We start from the raw sequence: 19239 nt of genomic DNA, 5'->3' as shown, positions 1-19239 counted from the left end.
TATAAAAATATATATCTTCAGTTACTTGAGAATTCTTAAAAAATCTCTTCTGCACTCTGAGCACTGACACAGTCACACTTATTCTAAATTACGTTTTTCATTGTATGGCAACTTATGTCTGTAATAATCACAATCTTCTTTGAAGCTATGTTCTTAGTGGTGAAAAAAAAGGTGATCATTTTGGATAGAAGACTCAGATTTAGAACATAACTAAAGTATGACAGGTTTCCTTTAATGACATACAAATCTAAACCTCATTTACCAGGACTGTGGTATACAAATTACCAATTTTAATCGCTATTCATATAAAAAATTTCAGGCACTGTCACACTACTGAAGTTCATAATCTCAGCTTTTTGAACCTTCTACACATCTGCATTAAATGAAGGATTCGAGTTTTGTCTACATGACTGCCACCAAAGCCAAGTTTTCGAAATCTGACCGAATCTATGATGAAATTCTGGAGTTTCCCAGGTTGGCATCACATGCTCAAAATGATTTCTGTAGGGATTTTTTTTTTCTTTGCCGTGGATGAAGGTCAGTGGTTCAGTGGAAAGGTCAGCTTGTACACGTTGCATGTGTCGCATCTGTAAATTAATTGAGCTAAAAATAATAAAATGTTTATCTCCTCTTGTACTACTAAAATTCAAAATCATTCCTTAATACTCTAACAGCTAATACTCTAACAGCCTGTTCATGTATATGTGGGCTATTTGGTTTATTTTTGTTCAAATTTCCATTGGACTGAGGAAGAGAAAAAACCACACGAGTAGTCGTCTTGAAATCTCCACATTATTTGAGGGTGAAAAACGAGCATTTCTTTGCCTTTAGACCCCTGACTCCCCTAAATTACTTTTTCTTGATTTGCAAAAGAACTGCATGGTTTGTTTTTTTACAAAAAGATAAACCAAAAACTTCTGACAGACAAGATTTTTCCATTATAGCTTTTAATTGTGCCTCACCCAAACTTTAAGATATTCATGCGCCTGAGCACACTCCTATTATCTTTCACTTAAGGAACTCAAAGAACTGACAGAGGTGACTGAGCTCCCCAAGCCTGTATTATTACCTTCAGAGGGTGTTTGAAGAGCAGAAGCCTCTCTTCTCTGGTAAACAGGGCCTAAAAGGACCGAGCACCTAATTTAATTGGTTAAACGATGAGTCTGCAGTCTGGTGTCATGAATATCCCCTTATTGTTTTACACCACAATACCTCATTTCTCATACTGAGGATGCTGAAATGCTATGACTGTTCTGAAAGTCCTCACAATTGCATTGAAAAGATAAAGCTGATCTTTTACTTCAAAAATTTTCCTTGAGGGAAAACAAACAAGAACAAACAAACAACAAACCAACCCCCAAAATGGAATATTCTGACAAAAAAGTCTCAACAAAAGCTCCCAGTGAGATTGAATTGAAACCCCGCAATTTCACAATTCCCTATTCTCAGTGATGTGTTTATAGGCTGCTGCCCATGCTGCTGTTCTGACCTCCTGCAAACCTCTGCAGGTAAAAACCCTTAAAAGTTCTGGGGAGTTTCATGAGTCCTCTGACACCCTTTTTTTGTTTGCAGTGTGGAGAAAACCCTCCATCCAACAGGTGAAGAATTCCCAATCAGGGAATCGTACTTCAGTAAGACTTACTTTTACTTACGTGAGGAATAGCATGCCCCAAAATGCAAAGGTGGATGGGGCTCCACCGTATTTTACTACAAATCTCTGTCCACAATTATTTGTGGTCAAAACTAAGATCTCTACAGCTATTCCCAGTTGCAGTGTTTTAAGTGAATAACATTCCTGTTCCAGACACAGCATCATCATACTCCGGCAAAGCGCGTTGGCTATGAGGAACGAATAATGCTGGAACTCTTACTTCCAGGTTTCAGCTTTAACTCCTCACTTACAGAAGTTTATAAACTCAGATCTGCAGCTTTCTTCCAGGTGTGCCTGGGGTATTTTCCGTGTGGATTTCAGCAGGCAGCACATGCACTTCAGGTTCAGGAATGCTTCTTCAGAAAAGGGTTTCTTGTACGCAAGCACAGCGTGAGCTTTGTCCTGACTCTATGGCCCACTTCTCTATGCAGTTGTCAGGCTGAGGTCTGTATTCTGCAGCTGGAGATCCAGATTGGTTCCCTCAACCACCACCATCAGAGTCGTTGGTCACGGCTGGATTTCAAGTCAGTTAATATTCCTTACAGAAACATTGGTTTTGCTACCAGGCACAGTTCATAGCACCTCTTATTAGAGACACCCTATTTAGGATTGATTCAGGACTTATATAGTAGAATTGTTTAGGTTGGAAAAGACCTTTAAGATCAAGTCCAACCATTAACCTAGCACTGCCAAGTCCACCATTGAACCATGGCCCTGAGCATCACGTCTACAAGTCTTTTAAATACCTCCAGCGATGGTGACTCCACCACTTCCCTGGGCAGCCTGTTCCAATACTTGACAACCCTTTGGGTGAAGAAATTTTTCCTAATATCCAATCTAAATGTCCTCGGGTAAAACTTGAGGCCATGTCCTCTTGTTAGTTGAGAGAAGAGACCAACCCCCACCTCAGTACAACCTTCTTTCAGGTAGTTGTAGAGAGCGATAAGGTTGATTAGATCAAGTTTAACTTTGCCTTATATACAAAAGCCCTGTGTGAAACAAGTTGTTGAATTTGTAAATGCAACTCACTGTTAGTCTTTAGAATTCTTACAACCAATTTCAAATTAACAAACTGCCCATTTAAAAGCTGAGCCATCAAGTCATGGTTGAGTCTGGCTATAGCAATGGAGATGCCAATATCTGGATTATGGATAAAGAGGGTTGCAGAGTCAATACGTACAACGAGAACTAAATAACACGTTTCTTTTTTTGATTTAAGCTGTTAAAATAGGAGATACCAGCCTGTGACAAAGTAGAAATGCAAATTCACAAGACACAATCACAAAAGGAAAGATTAATTAAAGGCAGGCAAGCCTTGCCAGTAGTTAGGTACAGCCACTAGTACTACTACTATGGAAAAAGCTGTCAGGCTAGATACTGTTCTTTGTGTGTCCTGTCTGCCACGCTCAAGACTTTCCATGATCAGAGACAAGTTATTGAAAAGTGGAGAGGACATATACAGGAGCAAGACAAAGGGTTAAGAGTTTCCAGGTGTGACTTTAAGGTATTTCATTGCTCTCATCCAGCATAGCAAAATCTATCTCAATAGACTCTGTTTGCCTAAAGATAAGCCTGTATTTTCCCCATGGCTGAGCTGGAGTCTGAATAGAATACCCTGTTTGCTTGCTTTCCTTAGTGAAATGACGCCATTCACTTTAAGAATATTTAGCAGTTCTAGGAGGTTTCTGCTTTGAATGTCTACGCCACACATACTGCTTTTTATCCAAATAACCAAAACCTTTTTTCAAATATTTCTAACATTTTCAAAATAAACAGCTCCATGGATTGCAGGCCTGAAATCAACAAGATTCTCCAAGATGTTTGGTAGGAGTACGGGTTGATCGTTACGTTTTCTTTCTTTTCCTTCTGTCCAAAAACAATACCCATAAATTCATAAGAATGTGGGATTATCGTTTAAGTAGACATATGACGTGATGTATATTTAAGCCTAGGGAAAAACAAGTGTGCTGTTGCAAAAAGTCCCTATTTTGTGATCATGCCTTTTTATTACGCATCTCTGAACATCCATGCCACCTTGAACCATCTCCCAAAAGACTATCCCCATTCTTAAACATCGTTCATTTCTTTATCACTTCTTGCAACTTAATAGAAACTAAATAATTAAAACTTTAGATGCATTCTTCAAATCCTACAGGAAGAAATCAGCTTTTCAAAACAACACGATAAAGGAATATCAAGGCAAAATCTCAATATTGTCTTGAAACAGAATTAAATGACTGACATACTCTATTTTTTCTAAATATCTTACCCACAGCTGCTACTTATTGTATGATTTGCAGTTCTAACAGTGTTTAATATCAGATGCTGATAAAGCTGAATCCCACTAGTTCTGACACAATAAGGATACATGCATTACTGCGAGTCTGAAGTACATATTCCACATTCCTCTGGGTGTTCATTCGCTCAAAAGCAGGGTGCTGAACACAGCCAAATGCTGCCCATGCAGCTGCACATGAGCCATATGTCCACTTTATTCTGGATCCCTGAATTTCCACTGGGAACTAAATAACAATACTTTGAGGAATTAAGAAGACTTTTTAGCTGCTAATTTTAAACAGATTATTCTTTTTCATCTGATTATTATTGTGAAGAACGTTAGCCTTCCATTGCAGCAAGCTCAGGGTATTCAGAAGAGTATTAATAAGCTCGCACTGTGTGCTCACAACGTCCCCTCATACATTCCCTCAAATCACATAATACTTGATCAAAAACCCCAAAAGTTTGCCTCTAAGTATAAAATAAAAAGCAACCCAGTGCAGCTATTAACATATACTAATTAGCACCGCTGACGTCAGAGCTGTGTATCTCGTCTTTCAATCAGGCCTGGATACCTTTCTAAATAGGCTTTTCTTCGGTAATTGCTTTGTGCAGTTAAGAACTTCCAAGACAGACTGAGCGGGATAGGCTGCTGCCTTTCGTGACCATCATATTCTGCCTGTAATGAAAATTTATTCATTTAGAAATCATGGCTTCATCCAGTGCACTAATTATCAAGGGAACAACCCCTCCTGACATACTGGGCTTTGAATCAGGCCCTTTCGGAATGACAAATATTTCTACATTTTAAACAAAGAGGGGAGTATAAAAGCAGTTCTATAGCAGTTTTACAGCAGTTTATTCAAACAAAGGTGATTTCAATACAAAAAGCAGTTCCATGGTATTAAAACGTCCCTATTGTCAGAAGAAGCTGGAGGGTAAAAAAAATGAAGAGTCAATGTCAGGGACAACCAGACAGGTTAGAAAGCAACTAGAAAAATACAGATGTTTAAACAACTTCATCCAAGATAGAGAGGACTGAGAGACAAAGACTTAATACAAGGGTTTCATTTGTCTTTGCAGCACCCAAATCTACCATCGTAAGTGTTGGAGAAGCCATTTCTTTCTTTTTCTGGGAGAACCAGTGAAGATTTCCTTGCTATTTTCAGAGAATCCCGGCCTGCAAATAAAAAAAGCAAAGAAGTAATTGCCCTCTTTTTTGCAACTCAAGTTAATATGGGAGTTGTTCGACTGTTTGACATCCACATCCGATCTAAACCCAACTCATACGCAGGGCTGCAGAGGGGACCCTACTCTGCACCTGGGGACAAGCGGCAGCATGGCTTTGGACCACACTGGAAGCTGGGCTGGGCCCCAGGCTGACGAGGCTCTTTCACTGGAAAGGGGAATGTGTTGAGAGAAATTGCTTCAGGCCTTGACCTTATCCTAGGTTGCTGTAACAGTACATTCCTCCAAGAAGTGCTTCCCTGCCTGCTTGATCAAGGGCACCTGCAGCTCCTCTGCCCCTGGTGACCAGCACTGCTCAGGAGGCTTCATGCTGCAGAGGCACCACCATCCTACCTGCTCTGCCTCCCGGCGTCTCCCACCTACACAGTAGAACTAACCCTACTCTCTGCGTGCGCAGGTGGACGTATATATATGTGTGTGTGCGCTGCAGATTTTCCTAATTCGAAATCTTTCTCCAACCTGCTGTCATCACTGAGATTGTTGGCTACGTAAAACCCCTGAGGGCTCCTTGACCCCAGTGCAGCTGGACAAGGAAAGGTAAGCATGTCTTATTTTACCCAGCCTCGCCAGCTGGGGGAACTGAATGCTGCACTAGACCCCACCACTCCACACCCGTGTGCAGGTCAGCAGCTCTGGGGTTCCAACCAATTATTCTGCCCAAAGCAGAGCCCTCTCAGTTATTGTTCCAACAAGCTACTGAAAAAACAGTAAAAACTGATGCCTAGATCACGACTGCTATATATTACCTCATGTTGTCTTGTTTCTGTTTGCTGTGAAACCCACACATTGCTAAGAATGACTTTAAATTGAATGCCAGAAAAAAACTCCTCAGAAACCCCTGCTGACATAGGAGTAACGGACTCAGCATTGGTGCTGAATTCCCAGCCACATTTTTTTCTTCTCAATCCTAGCCTTAAAGGTCAGAGTGAGCAGTCACCAATCCCTGTATACCACAAGGAATTAGTGGGTGCATCAAACACAATAGATGTATTATCAGTACATATCCCCTGGTAATAAAAACACGGTAGCATAGTGAATGTATAAACCAAGAGGGTAGGTCCTCAACTGAGAGAAATTGCTGAAGCTACACCGACTTGAAGATGCTGAATAAATTACCTCAGCTATTTTGCTACCTGGACAAAACCAGAGTAGGTCCCACAAAGTGTCCGTTTCAACTCAGCAGCCACTTTGAGAAAACAGATGATCAACTGCAGTCCACTAAGAGCTATCAGAACAGACAGTAAAATGATGTTCCACTCCACCACGTTGGCAGGTTCGGTGCACCGAGACCAAGACGAGTAATCTGTGAGGTACCTATTAGAGAAACAGTGTGAAGTAGATTAAATGTGGTGGGTGCAATTCAACTTTAATACACATTGTTTTACCTATAATATATAGAAAAAAACATATTGGGCTTTATATGCTTCAAGTTTAGGAGCCAGACTCTAGTCTTTTATTACACCAGCGTAACTCCTGCATAGGTCTGTCAAACTCAGCTGAGTGAAAAGACTTATTTTCCTCAAACACATCTGCTTCATTAGTTTCCCTGTTGGACACCCAAGTGTTGGAAAGACACTGCTGTTTTTTTCAAATGACAAAAGCCAAGTTTAAAACGGGAATTTTCCTTTTATTGATTTAATTTCAGTGGTGGAGAGCAGGGACATCCCAAAGCCATCATTCTAACCAGAGCACGCAGCCTAAACCACGTGCAGTTCCCAGCTGTTCTAGAGCCACGCTTTGCATCCTTGAGGATCATAACACGCACAACCAACATGCCATTTTAACTGTGAGACTTGCTATAGTCGGGAGGTTAACTGCAAGAACCTTTGTTAGACTCACTTGCTCAGTGTCAGTTGCCTTTTTTTCTAAACATTCGTAACTGAAATGCTTTGAGCCAAATCTGGAGAGCATTAGGCCGCATTTGTCCCTTTACCTTGAACTCAAACTCTCATTTTTGTACTTCCAAATGGGATGGTAATGCTGGTGACCCATAGCAGAGATTGCAGGATGCACTTCAGTGTTTTAAAATAAAGCTGACTTAAGTCCGAGAAGGCCATAGTTTAGGAACTGTTCCTGTTGGATGCTGAAGGAACTTGTTTGTGATCCTCTGACAAATGTAATCCTCAGTGCATTCAAATGCAGCTGGAAGAGCTTGGCATTATATGACTTGAAATATTCAAGTCTCATAAAACTTTGATCTTTTAAAGGGATAATGTAAAATCTTGCGAAAGCAGCCTCAGGTTACAGATCTGAATCAAACCTTTCATGCCTCTAGGAGGCTGGGACAGGGACAACACTTTGTCAGCCTCGCTTAAGTGTTTTATGAGATACAGCGGCTGTATGCAAAAACTACTAGTGGTCAAACCACAGACTTCATTGAGCTTTAGGAGCTAAAGAGAAGCCTACTGAGTTATTTAATATAAAAATGCCATCTATAGTTTTTGAACCAAAAACTTGAGGAATTCAAGAAAATATTCTGAGAAAGTATCCATCTATCTCACTCTAATCTTATATTCTTTACTACACATATGATTGTGGTCACCACCAGATAAAGGACACTTACCTAGATGGACCTCCAGGTCTGATCAGTACGAAGATTTTTACATTTAATCTTTCCTTACAAGGAGGCAAATACCTTTGAGGATTCTGGTGCTCATTCAAGAAGTTGAAAAACCTCACTCATCACTATAGGTCTTGTGTTCAAGAGACACTGCCATTTTGTGTAAAATTCTGAGAGAATTTGTCTGACTATTGTTTTGATGAACAGTTTCTTCCAGAAGAGTTACACTGGTGTTTCTTACCCTCCAGCAGTGTCTTTGAAGATATAATCCCATCCATCTGAGGAGTTGCAGAAGGGACCATGGATCAACCCCAAAGTAAACACGATGAAACTGTATCCAGAGAAAGCAACTCCAAGCAGGGCTAGCACAATTGAAATGAAACTCTGAAGTAAAGAGAGAAAAATATTACTGTGTGGGGACAGTGTCTACAGCAAATACAGTCATTCGGCCTCCCTAGCTACTTCCTTGGCATTGAATTTCACATTTGATTGTCCCAAACTTCAATATTCACAAAGAAAAAATACCAGGTAAAGAACAGTAAGCATAGACATACAAAATAAAGATTAAGACAGAGTTTAAGACAGTTTCACAACTCTCAGTTAAATATTGTTAGGGCATTTTTTAATTTTTTTTAACTTGCATTTTTGCAAAATCATTTCCCAAAATGCTAGAGGAACACAACCATGCATTAAACGTGTTTGCATTCCAGATGATAGTGCATATTGAGTCGTTACTGGAAAAAAATAACTTCCAAATAACACAAGCAAGGGGATGAAGCTATTTAGTTCAGGCACTTCATTGAAACTCTCAGGCCTTCTACGTTCTTATTTTATTTTACAAGGATTTTTTGTTTATGTTTCTTCCATCCTGCTTCTGCATCAGAAGGAAGGAGCTACATTTTCTGCGACCTCCCAACCCAGCCTAAAACCCTTCTCTGCGAAAGGAAGTGGAAACAGCAGCGGAGAGGGAGAAGGATGTGCTGGAGACACGGGAGCAGGAAGGCACACAGAACAAATGCTAACAAGATGCACAAAAATAGAAGACAGACTCACCCTGTAGGTTTTGTTACAGCTCTCACTCTGGCAGCACCGGTAGAACATGCTACACTCCAGCGCTATCAGAATTACTGCCAACAGAAGGATCTATAAGGAGACATTGTAAGGTCAGTGAAATGACTGCAGATATTAAGCCAAAGTCTCCTTCACCTGTGGAAGGGACTGCATCTGTAATGCTCTGTAATCTCAGGTGAGAGTTTAAAGCTGCTCCCTAGGAAAGCACAATTACTCGAGGTGCACCATGGAACTGGACTGTTTTTATGAGGCTGTCACTGTCCTTGTTTCTTGTATTTGGAAGCGTACAGTGGCCCCCATCACAGCAAAGCGCTACTAGCGCAGCCAGAGCGATACCAGTGATGCTGAAAGAATAAAACCAAGCTCACAAGGAAAAGAATCAATACCAATGACAGGAAGGATGTTTTATTGATACAACCACATCTGTTCAACTGCTTCTCGCTGACCCAATTGCATGGATCAGGGTATCACCTTCCTTACCAACACAGTTATGCTAGAAAAAGTAGTACAAGCTTTTTGTTAAATTCACCTGGACTTTCTCTGTCAAGTATCCATACTGTTTTTCTCAGACTATTGGACTATTAAAACCTGATACTAGAATAATTTCAAATAGTAAGCTGTAGACTCCAGAACCACAGACTGTCACTCAGGGAGGCACTGGTTTGAAAGGGGAAATATGAAAAGGGAATGTTTCTGAATCACAGCACTATGCTCTCACATGCTGCTGCCCTGTTCGTAACAGGATAATATACATGTTTTTAATAAGTTGGTAATAATCCTAAGGCTAAAAATGCTTCAGAATATGAATGTCACTGTTGCAGTTAACTTTTTCCTCAATTTTCAACTAGGCTTTTCTGTTCAAATTCTCTGCCTGATAGTTTTTTCCTCCGCTAGAAAAGACCAGGGGTTTTTTATTTGCTTTAGGAAGAATACATGATTTCAAAAGGATGTCTCATGTTTTAATAACTCTCCCAGTTCAGCACCTTCATAAAAACACATTACTTACGCAGATGAGACTTTTTTAAATGCTGATTGCGTGCATGCATTTTTATTGCAAAACTGCTTTCTGCCCCTGAGGCTGCTGTTCTTTACGAACACAGTGACGGCATGAGCAGTGAGCAATTCTGTGTTTATTACTGCAGATGCGCATATTACAAACGTAATGGAGAAAAATCCTGCTATGCCAATCACAGCGAGACAATCTTCTGTACTCAGCCTAACAACAGTGGCACTTGATGCATTGTGAACTGTATCCAGTCCTATAAATTCGGGACTGCATACAGCTCTCAAATACATCTAAACAGTTATGAGAAGCTTTTTCAGTTTTTGTTTCATTTTGTTTTGGTAAAAGAGCTCTAACGCAACCTCCACAGACGATTAAATCAACATAGTGCATGCCTCCATAATACAAGCATAAATTACACATAAACAGAAAGTCAGCAGAAAAAAAAACCCCAATCAACCCCGCAAAATCACTTACATGAAATTAAATAGTATACATAGCATGTCATTCAGAATATTATCTTTTTTTGTTTGTTTGTTTGATTGAGTTTTTCGGCCTGCAGTGTTGTTGCCAAAGTAGTCCAAAATAATTTTCTCTTTAAAAGCACAATTACATAGCCCGCACAGTAATCCGGTATTATTTGCAATAGAATGCAGTTTGTTAAAAAGCCATAGAATCAACACTTACCATCACACCTGAGAAACAGATCCCTTCAAAGTACCACACGTAGTTGGGAAGCTGGTAACTGGCAGCATATGAAGCTTTCCCATTAGGGAAGTATAATAGGATGTTAACAACAATACTCCAAAGCGCAAGAGGTATCAGCAGACAGCTCAAACAGCTTCCACATGTCTCTAAAGCCATCTCTCCAGAAGTTTAGAAGTTTTGCTTTTCTAACCTAACAAAAGATCACAAGGGTTAAAATATGAAAAGTGTTTTGACCTCCTCAGTTTGTTTCAGTCATTTCATATTCACAGGAACCGGGTGACTGGGGTACGATTCCAGAGATAGAGAAGTGCTTAACAGTTAGCAGAACAATAGATGAATATCGCTGTCTAAACTCATTGTCCTTTCTAAGCATATGCCTTTAAGCAGCAGTTTCCCTTCTAAAAGATCCTCCTTTATGATCTTCCAAATGAAATACATCTAGAAGTCAGACTCGGGAAGGAACTTCAACAATCTCATTTCCTAGTGACTGCCTAGAAACGTGCTCCTCCCGAAAACAGGATTACGATGCAGATGTGCTGCGATATGAGGCAGGTTACTCAGCCTTACTGAAGCTCAAAAGTTTTCCTACCTTACATGGGGAAGGGGGCTGTCAAATGATAAATACGTCCAGTCTCTGTACAGAAGGCCTCACGTTGCCTCACACCACAGTTCATTAACACCAGAGCTTGGTAGATAGAACCCTAAGGGCGAACCAACACTTGCTGCTCAGCCACTTTGCAGAGTACAGAAGGCCAAACAACACTGGTTAGAAACCGCCAGGCAGACTTACTGTCACGCTTTAGTAAATTACCCTTTTCCACAGCATTATGAAGCTGACCTGCTTCATGAATTAAATCCTGCTATTTCTCCAGTTGTTCTACTCTGAGCTTACAGCTGAGTATGCACAGCTACGGATCTGACCTAAGTACACGTGACTCCTTGCACAGGACAAAAGGTCTGGCTGTTTTTTGAAATGCCTGCTGTTTTGCACTGTGCAAAGCCAAAGCCAGACAGTTTCCCCATTTTCATGTGTCATCATTCCCTAAGCCCTAAACCACTAAACATCCACCCCAGTAACACAGAGCCAGCGCTGTTTGAATGCTCACAGCACACCCCAAGCCTTCTTTCCATGCCCCTGTGACTCATCAGAAAAGCAACTCAAGAATGAGCTTAGGGTTTACTCGATAGGAAAGTTGTAGTCAGAGAATAAAAAAAAATTGGGGCTCTATCAAAAGCAAGAAGGCTGATTTTAGAAGCAATGATGTCATGGCATATTTTCTTTCTGTTTCCTCATGAGCTTTTTTAGGCTCTGCACACATAAGGCTTCTCTCATAATCTCATAAAAGCTGTTCAGGCTGCACATGGTAAGTAATTCCTTCCTATTGCTTCAAATGAGATCACCCAAGGAAATGGGTATGGTGGTACTCATGCAATTACACCATTTTTCTACCCGTTCTCTGCTGTGACTCTCCCTGGTTTCCCTCACCCCTTCTTTTTCTAGGAGGTTTCATTTTGAAGTCCTCCGACTTTAGTCTGAGGATCTTCCCCTGTCTCCTGTTTTACTCCTAATCACTATGGACACTTTTTCCAGGCCTCCCTCTAATCAAAATAAGCGGCAAACCTCTCTCTGCAGGCTCACAGGCATAGACAGAGCTCACGCCATCAACACTGCACCTTACAGATCAGAGAAAACAGCTGAATTAAAAGCAGGCGCATCACACCCCCAGGACTGTCATAGGCTGAAATATTTTTTTTTCTAAAAGCAAAGGCCAAAATTACTAGCAAGCAGCTTAGTTTATAATCGGATTTGCTGCTACTTCCCATAGCAATCTGTTCTGATTAGGAGAAACTTACTTGGAAAATGACACCTGAAGCAGCATTCATTCTGCAGTACAGCAGCATGACTTATTTTGTATTTAAATTGAACTCTGCAAATACCAAATCAAGGAGTGTTTTTTGCTGCCACACTGTACTGCTAGAAGAGGAAGCAACCATTTTATACTAAGTATTAAGCAAACCTGGCAACCATTTTCTCAACTATCTTACCAAGTGTTGCAAGAACTGCTTCCCTGTTGCTGTCAACATACATGAGTTGATGCCAAGCCCATTTACCGAAAAGCCATGTTTACTCTGGATGAGTGACTTCTCAGCTAACTGGAATAAATTTAACCTAAAACAACCATTTCTCCACAACGTAACTAATAAAATTCCCCAAACACTGTCTTATGCATCAGGCAATAAAGGAATTCAACCAACAGCACAAAGAGTGAGTAGCAATGTTGTGCATTAGCGCAACATGGATCTGAGGTAATGTTTTCATGCTAAACTCTAGCCTAATCATTCTATCCATTGGAATTTCTAAAATTGTTTCAGTTCTTTAATTAATTGTGTGTACCAGAAAGGCAAGCAACAATTATGCAACTAAGGCAAAAAACCTGTAATTTGCATGGGAAATATACCCTATTCCATTAAGACCGTCTTCTCCTCCTCTCACTCTACACTTAATTTAAACTTGCAGGTCCTTTTTCAAACACCGCCTCTTCACATACAAAGACATCACACTGCACAGCAGCAAGGAATTTTGTGACTCTGTGTGTGTATATGCACGTGCACATTCTCCTCCCTCCCACAGCAGGGCAAGACAGGGATAAATACAACAAGCAGAAACGGTATTAAAGACCGCCCTCAACTACTTACATGCATTTACACATGTATAAGTGGTATTGCAAGAAGCAGATATCCTGAGATTCTAAACACAAACTTTTCCCATCTGTGAGTTCTTTTGTTGCTGTGGATGTGTGTGTGCAATTTTGTTTTCACAGTTAATTTCTTTTTTTCAAATATGTATTTGTACTGGGCAGACTTGGCTGTGAGGACAGCCTGAGATACACCGCAAGTTTCTGGCTACCTTTAAAGACCACCCTCCTAGTTACAAATGGTACTAAGTACGCACTGACACCCAGGGAAAATTCTTTCTCTCCCATAAAGAGAAACTAACTTGCCTGTTTTCCAAGACAACATTAATTGATAGATTTCAAAACTGAGCAATAATGGCAACCATCCTAATTTCTTCAAAATAAAGGGCATGCTACGTTTTGTTTTTCACTTGAAAAATGCTATTGCCAGTAGCATACTGACCTTACTAGCAATGCTGTTGTCAGCATACCTTGAGATAAAACATTTGCTGCAATATACTACAAGCCACACTTCAGAGGTTCTTGTGCAGGATCTTAAAATAGTGCCTCCAAGCTGCTTACTGGCAAAGTCAAATATTTCAGATTAATCTATCACTGCTGACCTGAATTTGCACTATATTTTCTGAACTCTGCCGTGCCTGTGAGCCTGCTGAGTGAGGTAGAAAACAGGACCCAGACCCAGGTTTTGTTTCGTCTCAAGACTCTGACTGGTAAGCCCTCCTTGGGCGGGCAGCAGAAGGGCCAGAGGTGAGGCTCAGCAGCGCAGAATCCTCCCTCCGGCCCTTGGAGTGTCCAGCAGCAGTGAACTGCTCGCCCAGAGCCAGGACTCAGGCTCCGCATACAGAGTTGTATCTGTCACAGAGCTGTCCTTGAACTACCGTTGCCTGGCTCAGCTAAATTATCTGAACCAAACAGAGGTCTCACTCTGACAGAGCCTGCTGGAGAGGAGAAGTAGGTTATAACCTGACTACTTCATGTCCATGTCCTCCTGCCACCACTATCCTTGACTCTAAGACCAGGAAAGCAGTGTTTCAGCACGGGCAGGGAAAGAATCACTGACACCTGCTGGGTATTTTGAATACAAATCTTTATTTCCGAAATACAGGAAAAGTTCAGAAAAATCCTGAAGAGGTGAAGTGCCTCGATTTGCCTTCGACCATCTACATTTTACTGCTGCTTTGGTTTTGCTCCAGCTGAGTATTCATTTATATCCAGGACAGACTAGATTTGGTTTGCGTTCATTCCAACTTCGGAATGAAAGTGCAACTTTATTGGGAAAGCAGCACAAAGTACAGAGCTGTTGTGTCAGCAGAAAGTGGGGGGAGGGGGGAGGAGAAGCATCTTTAGTGACCCGTTCAGGCAGTTGCCTGTACTAAGATGAGATGGACCAAAGAAATTCAGGCTACGTTTTGCCTTTAGGCACAGTCAGGTTAGTGGAAAACCTGCATATGACTCCAACAACAAAGGTTGGTCCCAAGTCCATTAAATTGATGGCAACAGCACAGTTTGACAACAAACAACGTGTATTTTAGTATGCATGGAATATAAAAAACCCAAACAACAAACCACAGAATACTCAATACATCACACACATGCACCGACGTCAAGGCATTGTCAAGTTTCTAGCAAGCGTATGTCTGTGGGGGAAACAAAAAGAAAGAAACAGATATTAAGGGGAAGACCATTAATACTATATCCAATTATAAGAGTTAATATTAACCTGGCCACATTTGGACAACCATAACATGGCTCTTTCGTACTGCAGTTACAGCATGGACGACAGGAGTGAGAAGACAGTAATAGCTTTGAAAGAGCGCCAACATTCAACTATGTCCATTAAAAATGTGAACAACATTCTTAGCCGTAATGTGTGTATGTGATATAAACCATATCTGGTTCATACCTTAACCCACTGCAATTATAATACTACCACTACGATACTGATATTAACACGCTCAAACTGTTTAACAAGATTCTAAAGAAATTTGGAGGGAATCCCCCTTCCTCACTCAAAAAATCCCCCACCTTCAAAAACCCCTTCAGACCCTTCTGCAGCTTTTGTTAGCTATGTGCTATTTAATTCCTTCTCTTATCCTATTTTTACTAAGCAATGCAAGCATGCTGCAGTTTTCATTACATACGGCATATTCTCAGTAGTCTGTCAGCTGCTGTGAGCAAAACACAAGGCTAAAGTAATATAGTTAGAATAAGCTGCCTACCAGAAAACTGCGCCACACTATGCAACAATGGCTTAGGCCATGGCAAAGACCACTACCACCAGGAGATTTGTATTTCAGTTATTTCATCTATATAGTGTTGATGACCACATGTGCCATAGAGGGGGAAGGAGAAGAGAGAAAGAAAAAAAAAAAAAAGACAAGACTTCCAGCTCTTGTGCAAATTAACTTCACTGTGACAGCTGAGGAATCAGCTGAAAGCATGTGGTCAAATACTACACGAAAGTGATGAACACAATTTCAGCACTATAAAAAAAGAACAAAACCACTTGTACACTGGAAAAAAAAAATTGTGGCTTAATTATACCTAAAAACAGCTGCTGAGTAAGACTCCACAGTAGCATCAGTAACAGCAGTGTTCCACGTTCATCTGAGAATCATGGTTATATGGCAAATGGCTTACCTCCTCATGACTGCAGCACAACCCACATAGTCCTCCAAGAATGCCATTGATGATCTGTATGAAGCATAGAATGAACTCTATTCCTCCCAAGACAAGGAGGATGGAAAAGAGGGTGACGTTCCACTGCACGATGTTGTAAGGTTCTTGACATTGAGACCACTTGTTATACTCAAACAAGTACCTGTACACAGCAATTAAAGCATATTAACGTTGTGAGAGTGGGATGCTTACCATGCACTAGAAACAGATTACGTCTAGTCTGTAACTGCACCAAGAATAATCACTCTCAGTGGGAAAAGAAAATCACGTGGTTTATTTATCCCATGCAAAGTTTGCTCTGTTTAAGAATGTACTGAATTACCAACCACAAATTTTTGTTAAGTCTTAATTTCTCTAAAAAAAAAAAATAAATCTAAGCTATAAAAACACAGAGCTTTTCAGGACTGTGCCTATATTCTAAAGGATGCAATTACTGATCTGATGCAAATGGGTCACTTCCTCTCTTGTGCTGCTGTCTTTGGCCCCTCACAGGCCTGCTCTGGAAGAGCCTAACACAGAAGAAATGTAGAGGGGTACTGCAGTATTCCAGCGGCTACTCCTCACCCACATCTGCAGAACAGCAGCACTCATGAGTCTTCAGCAAGGACCGAACTCAGTTCTTCTATATTCAGTCATGGTTGGAGGGGTGGGGGAGCAAGAATGCCCCCCCTCTTGAGAGGGATGCGATGCAGATGTAAAATTCAAACTCTGCTGCAAAGGATCTTTATGTGGCCTCTTAGTACTCAAACTGTCTCTATTTTGGCATCAGCCATAAACTGTTACTAGAAACAGTCTTGAAGTTGTCAATCATACAGACACTGTAAAAGCATGTCACGATCCAACCCAAATCCTCTTCCAACCTACAGGACTTGAGGGGATTAATGGGGAATAGCAGCCAACTCAGCTACATAGGCTTCATTTGCTGGAGAACCCTAATTAGGGATAATTAAGAGATTCTGGCCCTCCACACCCTGCATTGTACAATGATTCTTATAAACCTTTTCAAATTCAATTTACAATGGTTCTACGCCATTGTCACTAACAAAGGTATTATGCCAGTTTACAGTGACACAAAGCAACTTCAGAAGCAAGCCTCACAAAACAGATTCTTACACAAATAATAAGAAAAATTTCATCACAACTGCTTGTAAATTACTCAAAAGTCCTAAAGCTTTATACTTTATACGTTAGAGATGTTCATGGACATGCACAGTATGTGATATATAGATATTGTTACCTATATATGTTCAGATCCCTTTTTGCAGGTCAGAGGATTTATATTGCTTTGATTTTAAACTATAGCAGCATGGGTAACTGACGCCACCTCTTTAGTTCTTATTAAGTAAGAGGCATAAACTTACGAATGGATATTGGTGTATGGTTAGTGGATATTGCTGAAAGGTACTGGAATAAAGACTATGTGTACATAGGGGAAGTTATCCTCATGAAGAGGCAACTTACCCTCCAGAAGTGAAAGGGTAGACCCACTTTCTTCCTAGGTGAGTCAAACAATATGGTCCATGAGACAAGCCCAGTGCTGAAATGATTATGCAGTATCCAGAGCCAAGGATCCCAATAAAGGCTGCCAGAACTGAGGACAGCATCTGCAAAGAAACATAGACATGAATTTTCAACACAGCCATCGCCTTGCCTTTGGGATTATCTGGGGCTGGAGCATGAAGGCTCACTTACCGTACAGCTTTTCCCACAGTTCCCACGGCCAAAGCACCCGCAGCAGTCATCGTTGTGAAGCCCAATGAATACTGCAGCTGGAATGAGCACCTAGGCACAGAGCAAACAAACCGCACCGTTCTCGTTTGTTGCGGAGACAGCACAGATAAAACACAGTCCTCACATTGCATTCACTTACATCGCTTCTTGGCAGGAGGGCGGGGGGCAGCCTGTATAGATTATTCAGGTTTACTCTGATTTAACATAGTAGGCATCTCGCTGCTGATATCAGTAGCGCCAACACCAAGATAGGTATATTCTTTTTCCACTTTGTGTATACACAGCACTGAAGCTCATAAAGAGCCTGTCGATAAAGAGCCTGCTGTGGTATTACACAATTGCAATTTAAAATACTTCAACTTTAAGAGGTTTTGTTCACATTAAAGGCTGTATCCTGTAAATAAAATGCTCTGCAAAAACATGCACTTTCTTCCAAATGAGGACTACAAGATAAGTCTCTCCTAATTATTTCATTAAGATATCAATTACTACTACAAGATAGTAGTTACTGAAGAGTAGCCATCACTGCCTGTGTGAAGCCAGTCTGACTAGAGTAGAAAGCCTAGGAATATTTTGCCCAATTCAGGCCAACATCTCATTAGACATCTAGCTTTTTCTAGGTTTTCACAAGCAGTTTCCTGTGGCAGAAATGCAAAATAACAAAGCAGAAGCTATCTGTAAGAAACATAAATCATCCATAGGCCAGAGCTTTTAGCATAAAATCAAGAAGGAGCAGAGTTGATTAAACATAGTATCCTCCCCACCAGCACTAACAGGACTTAATAATAGCTCGTATATATAAAGACTCTATAGCCAGGAGTACCTTGTAAAACCATAAAGAAAGGGCAAAGTATTACTGCAAAGACTTACTTAACAGGATGCTAATATAAAAACTATCTAGTTGAACAGTCACATACTAGTCAGCCCTTACTCAAACCTGTTCCTGAGCCCCAGTTGCTGCAGGTTCAGAAGAGGTTGTACAAGTGTGTTCCAGGAGCAGTTCCATCGGTTTCACTTCTATTACTCTGTGTGTAGAGCCCAGTCTTTGCAGATCCCAGTCTAGGTTCTAATGAGGCTGTAACACAGCTGTAAGCACTTCTCACAAGGCAGAGCGCCTTATCATGCAATCGTTTTCAACCTGTGATTGCAGATACCTTGAGATCTGTAGCCTATGTCTAAGAGGACTTTTAAAATGAATGAAAAAGGAAGCCTGGAGTCAAGGAACTTAAATATGCTATGATGTGGCCCAGAAAATTGACAAGGTAGAAAACTGCAGCTTCAGATTAACAATGTCCTACAATGAACACGCTCAATCCTTCATCCTTTGCTGTTACTCGAATGCAATCTTTGATACTTGCCACTTGATTCCTCGGAATAAAGAGCTAAGGCAGAGAAATGTCAACATCTCAGATAATAGGAATTAAGGAATTGTAACTAAATGCTAGTTATCCAGGGACATTTAAAAGGAGAATAGTTCAATAATATAACAAAAATGTAAGATTTAACTCTTTACGCAAACCATGACCTGCTGAGAGGCTTGGTTCCAATTTTGCGTTTGGATTCTGTGACCTAGACCCTAAGATTTTCTTAGCTCTAAAGTGATATACTGTTGTAG

General features: G+C 40.7%; 2 protein-coding genes across 11 annotated transcripts in view; both read right to left on the bottom strand.

Moving 5' to 3' along the window:
* Positions 1–4763: 4763 nt before the first annotated feature.
* On the bottom strand, positions 4764–10674 carry TM4SF18 (transmembrane 4 L six family member 18). 2 transcript variants are annotated; one of them, XM_063337431.1, is made up of 5 exons: positions 10498–10674; positions 8790–8879; positions 7978–8120; positions 6293–6490; positions 4764–5108 (listed from the first exon to the last, which is right to left on the bottom strand). In XM_063337431.1, the coding sequence occupies exons 1-4, from the start codon at positions 10672–10674 to the stop codon at positions 6298–6300; spliced, it is 603 nt and encodes a 200-aa protein (XP_063193501.1). In that variant the 3' UTR covers positions 4764–5108; positions 6293–6297. The 2 variants fall into 2 exon arrangements, with proteins under 2 accessions (XP_063193501.1, XP_063193500.1); XM_063337430.1 differs by having other exon boundaries at positions 6310–6490.
* Positions 10621–19239, bottom strand: part of LOC134516818 (transmembrane 4 L6 family member 1-like) — a 58760-nt gene continuing 50141 nt past the window's right edge. For 5 of the 9 annotated variants that reach the window (XM_063337434.1, XM_063337433.1, XM_063337435.1 and 2 more), the window contains 4 exons: positions 17586–17675; positions 17355–17497; positions 15855–16035; positions 14719–14851 (listed from right to left, as the gene is read on the bottom strand). In XM_063337434.1, coding sequence (XP_063193504.1) covers positions 14837–14851; positions 15855–16035; positions 17355–17497; positions 17586–17675 — 429 coding nt within the window. In that variant the 3' untranslated portion in view covers positions 14719–14836. Of the gene's footprint in view, positions 10709–14718; positions 14852–15854; positions 16036–17354; positions 17498–17585; positions 17676–19239 lie in introns of those variants that run through there. The other 4 variants (XR_010071456.1, XR_010071454.1, XM_063337436.1 and 1 more) reach the window with 3 other exon arrangements.

This window comes from Chroicocephalus ridibundus, chromosome 6, assembly GCF_963924245.1.
Source record: "Chroicocephalus ridibundus chromosome 6, bChrRid1.1, whole genome shotgun sequence".
In the NCBI taxonomy this organism is placed as follows: Eukaryota; Metazoa; Chordata; class Aves; order Charadriiformes; family Laridae; genus Chroicocephalus; species Chroicocephalus ridibundus.
The sequence above is the reverse complement of the archived record's forward strand: the minus strand, read 5'-3'. Positions and strand labels throughout refer to the sequence as shown.